At 31.6% G+C, this 9,983-nt stretch overlaps 1 protein-coding gene and 1 long non-coding RNA gene across 3 annotated transcripts; both read left to right on the top strand.

Moving 5' to 3' along the window:
• Positions 1-2,661: 2,661 nt before the first annotated feature.
• Positions 2,662-8,422, top strand: LOC106661537 (heterogeneous nuclear ribonucleoprotein A1, A2/B1 homolog). 2 transcript variants are annotated; one of them, XM_014385010.2, is made up of 8 exons: positions 2,662-2,800; positions 2,894-3,036; positions 5,023-5,143; positions 5,244-5,454; positions 5,511-5,882; positions 5,933-6,085; positions 6,144-6,231; positions 7,509-8,422. In XM_014385010.2, the coding sequence occupies exons 1-7, from the start codon at positions 2,780-2,782 to the stop codon at positions 6,194-6,196; spliced, it is 1,074 nt and encodes a 357-aa protein (XP_014240496.1). In that variant the 5' UTR covers positions 2,662-2,779; the 3' UTR covers positions 6,197-6,231; positions 7,509-8,422. The 2 variants fall into 2 exon arrangements, with proteins under 2 accessions (XP_014240496.1, XP_014240494.1); XM_014385008.2 differs by having other exon boundaries at positions 5,023-5,170.
• Positions 8,423-8,720: 298 nt separating this feature from the next.
• On the top strand, positions 8,721-9,909 carry LOC112127914. Its single transcript, XR_002910773.1, has 2 exons — positions 8,721-9,750; positions 9,814-9,909. It is a non-coding gene; the product is annotated as an uncharacterized LOC112127914 (long non-coding RNA).
• Positions 9,910-9,983: the final 74 nt, after the last annotated feature.

Below are 9,983 nucleotides of genomic sequence, written 5' to 3'. Positions count from 1 at the left end.
ACATTGAAATAAATTGAAATGTGACACATGTTACATTTATTATATTAATGATATAGTTTATATGGATTTATATGGATATATGATGATTTAACAGCCTTGTTTTCCCAGATAATCCAGGTTCATTTGTAGTTGTTCCTGCTGTAATACCTATCAAAAACTACGTATTTTCTCAAAAAATCTTGTCATCTATATACGAGACAGTGAAAAGATTTCTTAAACTAAGAATAAATTTGATATAGTTTGTATAAAATTGGTTTTAAATCAATGCATTAAACAAAACCATGAAATTAAAGTTTTATCAATTTGAAACATATTGCTAATGAATTAGTGAAAAAAGACAGTCCACAAACATTGGTCTGAATTGTTGCAATTGACCTTCATACTTTCTTGTCAATTGAAAGAGTTCATTATCATACAAACTATCTTACTTTTCCTACATGTTATATTTATTATATTATAGTATGTATTGACTTGAATTAAATAACAAACTTTACCACAGCCACACACTGAACATTAATTGACTAATAATCTTCCATAGCTCTTAGAATGTATTTTGTTTTTTCAATGGCCCAAAATCCCGTTCTCAAATAACAGATGGCTGTGAGGATGAAGAATTTTGAGCTGATCGTGTAGAGTAAGTAATTTATAGAGCCATTGATCGTATATTCCTAAACCAGAACTGTTTCTTTTTGGAGGTGTATATTTTATAATGGCCCTTATATTGCTCTTTCTCGCTATTCTTACTTCTCATTTATCATTGAAATGGACACATTAATGTATTAGTCTATTTTAAATTATATTTCATATTTCAAAACAAACAATTAAGTTGAGGAAAAGAAAAGAATATTAATTTTATTTTATATCATTATGTACCCCTTTTTTATGGTTGGTTTAAATTTGCTTTATTTTTTATTTCAGATTTATGTAACATCAATTATACCTAAATAAATTAATACATTGTCAATAGAAATACTACTAATTAATAATATATATTTTTTAAAATTAATTACTACTGTTATAAGCATATTTTTGTCATTACATTGCTGACTGTGTTGATCAACATATCATCACTCTTTGTATAGCAATGACCTGTATGTTCATGAACAATACAATACAATGTCAATATGATGAGTGATGATCATCAAAGGAATTTTTTTCTGCTGGCTGGTGATTTTTCTATTAAAAAAAAAAAATCTTTTTTAATGGATTATCAAATTACCTCCTTTACAAACTGAATTTTTTCAATGCGTCGCAGACCATTATGGTCTGCCTATCCTCACTCTTCGCACAACCACGACCTACATGTTCATGTATGACAAAATAGAATGACAAAAGAATAATTTATTTTTAGATTATTCCAAAATTTTGTATTTTTATCATTATATTATTTATAAAATAATTATTTTAATGTAAATTAAATTATACGAGATCAGAAATTTAATACAAAAAAATTTAATTATAATGTTTTGAAAGTATATTCAACAAACACCAGAAAATCATACAGTGATCAAACAAATTTAACTAACAATTCATTATGAACCTGGTTTTGTTCATAATAACGTATAAATTTTAATCTATTACTACATTATTTTCCGGTGTTTTGGTGGATTTTTATTTCAAACCTTCCCGTTTAAATAATTTTTTATTAAAACTCATGAATTTTTATCTCGTATAATTTAATTTACATCAAAATAATAATAATAATTAATATATTACTATTAAAATAAGTATATTGTAATTAATATAACATTTTTTTTCTCTACATATATTTTACTACAGAATTTGTGATTTTTCGATTTATTTTTAACATGAGAATACCTCTTTTTTTTCCTTTTAAAGGGGGGAACGCAACCACCAAGGGTCATGATTGTCCCAATGACTAACTCATTATCTAATAGGTAGAAAGAGGCGTACAGATTAAAGCTATTTCTCTCAATTTTATTCTAACAACTTGTAAATCTTTTTTTTCTCTTCTCTGTTATAAATCTTTTCTACTTTTTATATCTTCTGATGGAGACGAAGTCGCGGCCTCGGGAGATGCCCCTTGATCGTTTACCTCCTGACAAAACAGAGTCGATTTTCACGAGACTACCATTATGAGCTTAATTTCGTGGCTGCATGGCTGACCGTTACGGTCCGCCTATCTTCGCTCTTTGAACAGCCTGCTTGTTCACGAACGACAAAATACATGTCAATAGAATATTTTTTTACGGGTTTTTGTCAACTTTTTTTTAGTTTTATAAAATGAGTTACCCCGTTATAAATTTAATTTTGTCCCTAGATCGCTAAACGTGATGGTCCCGGGTCCGCCTAGACCATTGAGTAAGGTCAAACAATTACAGGTGGATTTTATTGTTTTTTATATGTAAAACAAACAAATTTGTTTTGTGTGGTACTAACTTTTTTTATTCCTGTTTATTTTTGAAAATTTTAATTTTTGAAGCGCTGTTTTTTTATATACGTGATTTAATCCTTTATAATATAATGTTTGTTTAATAAATAGACGTTTAAATGTTGTAATATAAAATTAATGTTTTGTTTATTAAATTTTGTTATTGTTTTTTTTAGTTGTTTTTATTTGTATTTTTCTATTTGAAGGAATAAGTGAAGGATTTGATTTAGAAAGTTGGTTATAACGAAGGCTGTGGAAAGGTGGTGATTCGTCATAGTCATCAGACGCCATATTCCTGGCTAGCCGTTCACTTTTCTTACCAACCTCTCGCGTTGCGTATTTCTTTCCGCCCGATAGTTTTAGTAAAACTCAGTCAACCTGGAGGACATGGTGAAAAATGAATTCGAGGTAAGAACGACGTCTTGAATTCAAATAGAAACACAACAAATCTCATCAATAACGATTGATTGATATACAAATCCGATGCCGGGTTTTTTTCAGGTCTCGAAAGAGCCGGAACATTTTAGAAAGATTTTCATAGGAGGCCTCGATTATCGGACGACGGACGAGTCTCTCCAGAAGCATTTCGAGCAATGGGGAACCATCGTGGACGTCGTCGTCATGAAAGACCCCAAGACGAAAAGGTGATGGAATTTCCTTTACTCTCAATTGTGAAACGCACGTAGCGTCCCTCGGGACTTTTATCGATTCGGCCCCGGCCGCACAACGCTTCCACGCTTGAACTCCACCTAAGCGGAAAATTTTTTTTTCTCTCTTAATTTCAGTTTTAAAAATTCAAAACAAAATTAAAAAAAAAAATAAAATAAAACATTTAAGTTTAAAATATAACCGTGAAAAACATAAAAGAAGTTTATCGTGAAACATCGGAGACGCCTTAACTAAAAAGTTCTCCCTCTCTTCAAAAAACGTTTATAGATGTTATATTAAATTGCGGAAAAAGGACGATTGAGTCTAAACGGTCAATATAATTTCAAAAATTGATCGTTTCCAGTCCATTCTAACGTCCGGAGAAAAATCGCCAAATATGTTAATTTTTAACTGCTGTTAATATTTATTTTTAAAATATTGTGTATCTAATTTGAACATAATTTCTATATTCTACCAGGCTTAGTTTCAAAGTTAACAAATAACAGTTGGGGGTGTAATTAACGTTTTCCACGTTTTTTCTCCCAAAGTAATTTTTTACACCACTTTCTATACTTGTTTGCACTACATTTAAACATTTTTTAAAACAAAAGATTAAAAATCGATCAAAAGTTAAAAAACTTTGTGTGAATTCAGTGGAACATGGTTGTTCAAGCTGTGAGTCATTTCTTCTAAGTTAAAGCGTATGAACAAATCTTAGTTCACTGTTTTCGGTTCTTTTCAACTTTTACTCTCTACATGTTGTTTTGTTAGATGACAAAAAAAAAAAAAACATAAATAAATAAAACAATTGTGCAAACCATCAAGTTGGTTAGCAATATAGTTGAATCCAATGGAAATTAGTTGTTCAACTATGAGTCGTTCCCAACAAGTTGAAACATGTGAACATCTCAGTTGACCATTTCCAGTTCAACTTTACTCAGCACATGTTGTGTTTTGTTAGTTGACAAAAATTTTAAAAAACAATCATCAATTATAGTTCGATCTAATGGAACTTGATTAAGTTGAAATGTGTGAACATTTCAGTTGGTTCTTTATGATTTTCAGTTCTAAAGTGAAGTTCTTTTTTTACAGTAAGCATGTGGATTTTTATTTTCTATATAAACACTTTTTTCTAATGAGCCTTAATTAAGTGTTGACTTGAAGTGTGATGGTAAAATTATTAAAATTTTATCATAGGTATTGAGTGTATGCATGCTTTGGCAGGTTTTTCAACTCCCCCTCCCTGTAACCCCAGCTAGTCTCGTTAGCTTTGGGCCTCTTTCAGACGAGGTGGTTGGGATGATTCAACTAAGTTGCCTGGTTGACTCTCATCCAGTTTACTGCCGTGTGAAGACTCGGTTTCACATCAGGCAATTCGTGGAATCAACCTCTCTTCCCAAAGGGAGGTCAGTACATGTTAGGACCCGAGCAAGAGCTCGTTTTGTGCTTGTTCTAATGCAAAAAGAGAAGCAAAAAAATAGGAAACCCAGTAAAGAAAAGCGTGGCACGATAAAGAAAATGTTTTTCTGAAACCTACATCACACCAGACCGCATCTCATGATTTCTGAATAATTAATTAATAAGGATAAGCTTAAGTTGATAACTGATTGAGTAATGTGCATATATAACTGTATATAACTTATAATTTAGATTTCTTATTTAGAAACTATATAATTATGATAAGCTAAATAGGCAAGTTCACCAGAATTTATGTTGGATCTATTAAGTCAAATATAAATGCAATCCTAGAGATTTTACTATCTTGTACAAAACCTCTACCAACCTAGTTCTTCGACTGGAGCTTCATTTATACATACCCCTCCCCCCCATCAATTGTAAAATAATTATTTTAATGCAGTGTTGAAACATGTTAACTAAATACATTTGTGTCTCTAAATAGAATGTATTGATTGAACGGGTTTTTGTAATAGGGTTTTCTGCAAAATCAATAGTTTTGGTAACCGGTAACAATTATTTCTTAGGTCAAGAGGATTTGGTTTTATCACCTATTCTCATGGGCACATGGTTGATGATGCTCAGAACAACAGGCCTCATAAAATTGATGGAAGAACTGTTGAAACTAAACGAGCTGTTCCAAGAAACGTAAGTGTTTCAGTTGCTCCAAATAAAGTAGGATACACATTTTCTATATTTACTTTATAGTTTATTGAATTGTTTCTAAACTCAGAATTTAAAATTGCAGGACATTGGCAGGCCGGAAGCTGGAGCAACTGTGAAGAAAATTTTTATCGGAGGATTGAAAGATGAAATTAACGAAGATGATTTGAAGCATTATTTTGGAGATTTTGGCCAAGTCTCCAATGTTGCCATCATTGTGGATCGTGACACTGGAAAGAAAAGGGGTTTCGGCTTTGTAGAATTCGATGATTATGATGCAGTAGACAAAATTTGCTGTAAGTTAGAATACTTCATTTCAGTTAAAAGAAAAGTCTTATGATAATTATTGCAGTACAAGGCTCGCACATAATCAACGGAAAGAGGATTGATGTGAAAAAGGCAATTGGGAAAGACTCAGGAAAAGGAGATCGTGGAGACAGGGGTTCCGAAAGGACAAGCAGAGGACCCAGAGGCTCTGGTGGTAGCTGGGGAGGTTCTCGTGGCAGTGACCGCAGTGGTAACTGGGGTAATGGAAACCAACCATGGGGTGGTTCTGGCGGTCCATGGGAAAACTCCAACCAAGGTGGATGGAGTGGAGGCAGCGGTGGTAATCAAGGCGCCTGGGATAGTAACGGTAGTGGGAACTTTGGTGGAGGCTACCAACAAAATTACAGCGGTGGTCCAGTCAGAACGACTGGATTCAACAGGCCCGCTCCTTACTCCGGTACGTCTTTCTTTATACCTGCAGAAATATCTCGTAATGTTCACATATAGTGAATAAATTAGGTGGCGGAGGTGGTGGACAAGGAGGAGGAGACTGGGATAACAATGGCTACCAAAGCAGTGGCGGTGGTAGTGGATACAGCAGCAGACCAAACCGAAACACAGGCTCTAGTTATGGCGGTGGCCGGTCTGGAGGATATTCTGGTAAGTGTACATTGCGCTTTCTACATAAATAAAATATAAACTAAAACAATACTTTTAGGTGGTGGCGGCGGCGGCGGCGGTGGATATGGAGGAGGCCAAAGAAGGTACTAAGTACTAAGGAAGAACTAATGACTTCCGAATTTGATGTGAGTACTTAATTTCTATAATTAAAATTTATATACTTTTATTACATTCATAGTCCCTTGTAATTCACCTTTCAGCTAAAAAGCATGAGAAAAAGTTATACTATACATACAAATTCTAATTTTGACTGGTTTCAAATATTTGCTGATATTTTCGCAATGTTGACCACATTTTAAATATTTTTTCCACCTCCTTCCCATTTTTCTATTTTTTTAAAGTCAATTTTTGTTTGTTGGTATGTTAACAACAATCTGTTTTGATCATTACTTTCCAGGTGGAGACTATGTGTTGATTTAATTTTATATATTTTTTTTAAATTTATGTACTTAGGTGCAATACTTATTTGAAGGATTACTGAGTTCAATAAGTTTTGATGCTAACCACAAATTAACATTTGCATAGATTATACTTTTTTAGCATATTTCTGGGAAGCTGCAGTTCATTAGAAAGTCCTACTAATTGGTTTATTTTAACAGAATTTAATATTTTAGCCACATTATTGAAATGGACCTCGACAAAAATTTAATTGCGAAAAACAACTTTGGTACATTGTGTCCATTGACTCCTTTTTACTGGGTAAAAAATTAATATTTTACTACCAATCAACTGCATTAGACTTCATTTAAATAAGGTTGATTGGTGAGTTAAGTAAGCCAAGTAGAGAAATGAAAAATGCAAAGAACGGATAAAACATTGAACCCATTTAATAAACGTTAATAAATTTAAATAAAATTTGTTATTTTGTGGTTTTTTCAAAACAGATTGACCTTAACATTTTAATAATCTAAATGACATTTATATTAATAAAATTTTAAAAAAAGGCAGAATGCAGAAATTCTGAGAGATATTTGGTTTTTCTTTAGGGGAAGAGTCAGATAGTGAGAATTTTTTTATTTAGAAAGGCTTAGTTAATTTTTCTAAGAACAGTAAAGTTTAAAATAATATAGTAGTTCATTGACGAATTTGTTTCTGTATTCTGACTAAAATTCAAAATAACATCATGCTATAAAGATGTATCTTTATAGATTATACTTTAGGTGAATTATATTTTTAATTTTATCTATTTTGTCTCAACGTAATGCCAATATACTGGAGCCATCAATAGGCACATTTTTCTTTTATTTTTCTCTTCACTTCAGATGTTTGAAACATATTGGTATTAGGTCTGAGTGTAGCCTAGGCTCTGGAAAATTTTACCCAAGGGGCCGGTGTATGTAGATTTTTTTTTTGTTTTTCTAGAATCAGATAGCTTATGATAAATTGTATTTTGATGGTTCAGGTGGCTAGGATGAGTTAGTGATGATGGCAGGCGTATTGACTAGACAGGAAGGCTAAAACCCAGAAGGTGTTCAAGTTAGGACCAGGATAGGAAAGTCACACAAATTAGGATAGTTATTACTCTGCTTACAACAATATATATACATATTATATATAATTCATATTGGTTTGTATAGTAAAAAAAATTATTTTGTGACAAGAGGGCTTGCATTTTTATTTATTTTCTTACTGTGCTGTTTTTATTTATATATACATATATATACTTTAAAATATATTGAATTTTGAAATAATAAATAATCAGAACATTAAGATTTATTTAATCTTAAGTTTGTCAAGTGTAGGATTAAATGTTTTTAACTAATTCAATTTAAATTTTAAATTATGATTTAATGGACACACATTGTAGGGAAACGCTTTTTAGACATTTAGAGATTTTTGTAGCACGTGATTTTATAATAATATGGATAATAACAATGTTTTTTGTACTTGTTTCATTTGATAATTAATTAAATGTAATTTAGACATTCTATTAGGTATTATTATTCTTCTCCATTTCATTAGATTTAAATCCTGTCTTAGTTTTCACATGTTCTTTTAAAAGGAGAGAGAGGGATTGCTAAAATTTGCAAAATACTCAGCTCGATTATTATCTCCACTAATTTTTGTTATTTAACGAACAGCAAGAGTGCCTCTCAGATTTTCTCCTGTTTCATGTAAATATAATAACTGAAAATATTCGATCCATCTTTTAACACAAATAAACAGACAGATTTTCTTCAATGTTTTGGATTAACATTGTCTATTTTGTGTTTTGTTTCATTACACATCTCCAAAACAACTGATTCTGGGGAAACCTGCCAAATACAAATGGAGGTAAGATTTCTACGAATAAACTGAAATTTTTAAAAAACTTTATTTTTCCTTTTTTTTTCAATATTATTTTTATGCTGCTATAAAATTGAAAATAAATAACTTGTGGAAAATACAAATGTGTTTGATTTAATTTTAACCAATATTTGTCTTATCACTGTTGGATATATGCTGATCACACAATTTCATGACGTCTCTTAGGTTAGGTAGTGTGGACTGTGAATGATTGTGACAATAAAAAGTAAAATGTTTTTATTTAGTGTCAAATATTAATTTTTATTGCATTTGTTTTATTTATGTTATTATTATTATTATTAATTTTCAAGGGCGTTTTAACGGCTAAGGTCATTTCACGCCTTTTATTTATGTTATTTCTCATTGTTGCCTCTTTTATTTAACACATTCATTGCAGTCGTCGTCAGAACCAATGCACTAAACCCTCACTATATACGGATGTCATTCCAGAACGACACAGCTCTTTTAGAAAAAACCCATTTCAAAGCTTTCTGTAGAATGTTGGGGTATTTTTGGAATTGAATCGGTGTCACATGCCTTTAGTATCTCTTTGGCAAAGTTACTGTGAAGACTGTAAATGATGGTTCTACTCATAAATTTGTTGTTTAAACATCTGGATTTCAAGCATTAAATGCTCATCATTGGGTTGAAGGAGTTGTTTAATGCTTGAAATCCGGATTGTTGTAAACAACAAATCTGTGTGTAGAATCATTTTATTATCATAAACACAAATTTTCGATTTGCATTTTTTAAACGATTTTTTGAACAAGAATAAATTAATCTAAATTTTTGCCATATCTTGGCAGAGTGAACAAGTTAATCAAAACATATTTTGAAGATCACATGTTTCGGATCATGAAACAAGTACTTTTTTATGGTTTATTCAATGAAATTTTCAGGTACTTGTAACCAAATTTAATCAACAATACATGAATCATTTTGTTGTACTATTTAGTACCTATTGCCATCTTCCATGTAATTTTGTCCTCCCAGAACTTTAGGTTTTAATGATGTTTTCTGCAATCCTCACATTGTTTCTTTCATTAATTAGGCAAGACCCAGAATAAGTGAAATTCTGAAATACCAGGCGAATACGCTGGGTTAGGGAGCATATCCCAGCCTAGATCCATCAAATTCAGCTTTTGGAGTTTAGTAGACACTGCTACTGTTTTCTTCTCTAAACAAAGGACTCACTTTGCACACCCAGAGAGCAGCTGGATATGTTAATTGACTCAAAATTCATAATTAACAGCCATTTATGCTGGGATTGGAAATTGACATTTCATTGCAGGTAACAGTTTCCAGGCAACGTTCAGCTTGCAGCAAGGTGAAACATGACTTTTTCACCATCCCGACTTGTAATTTTAACAATAAATTGAATGTAAACTAACTTAATATTAGTTGACAATTGTTTTTTGTAGATTGGACCTGATAGAGCCCGCCCTATACTTACTATGGATGTGCACTCGCTCCCTTGCTACTTTACTTACATTAAATAAACAATTTCTGTCACTTTCCTTCTGTTTTATTCTTCAATATTAACAGGATTCATACCCCAATGTTATTTTAATTAAAGACATATGAAACAAAT

Source organism: Cimex lectularius, unplaced genomic scaffold (assembly GCF_000648675.2).
Source record: "Cimex lectularius strain Harlan isolate CLEC.00 unplaced genomic scaffold, Clec_2.1 scaffold20, whole genome shotgun sequence".
In the NCBI taxonomy this organism is placed as follows: domain Eukaryota; kingdom Metazoa; phylum Arthropoda; class Insecta; order Hemiptera; family Cimicidae; genus Cimex; species Cimex lectularius.
This window is presented reverse-complemented; position numbering and strand designations above follow the sequence as displayed.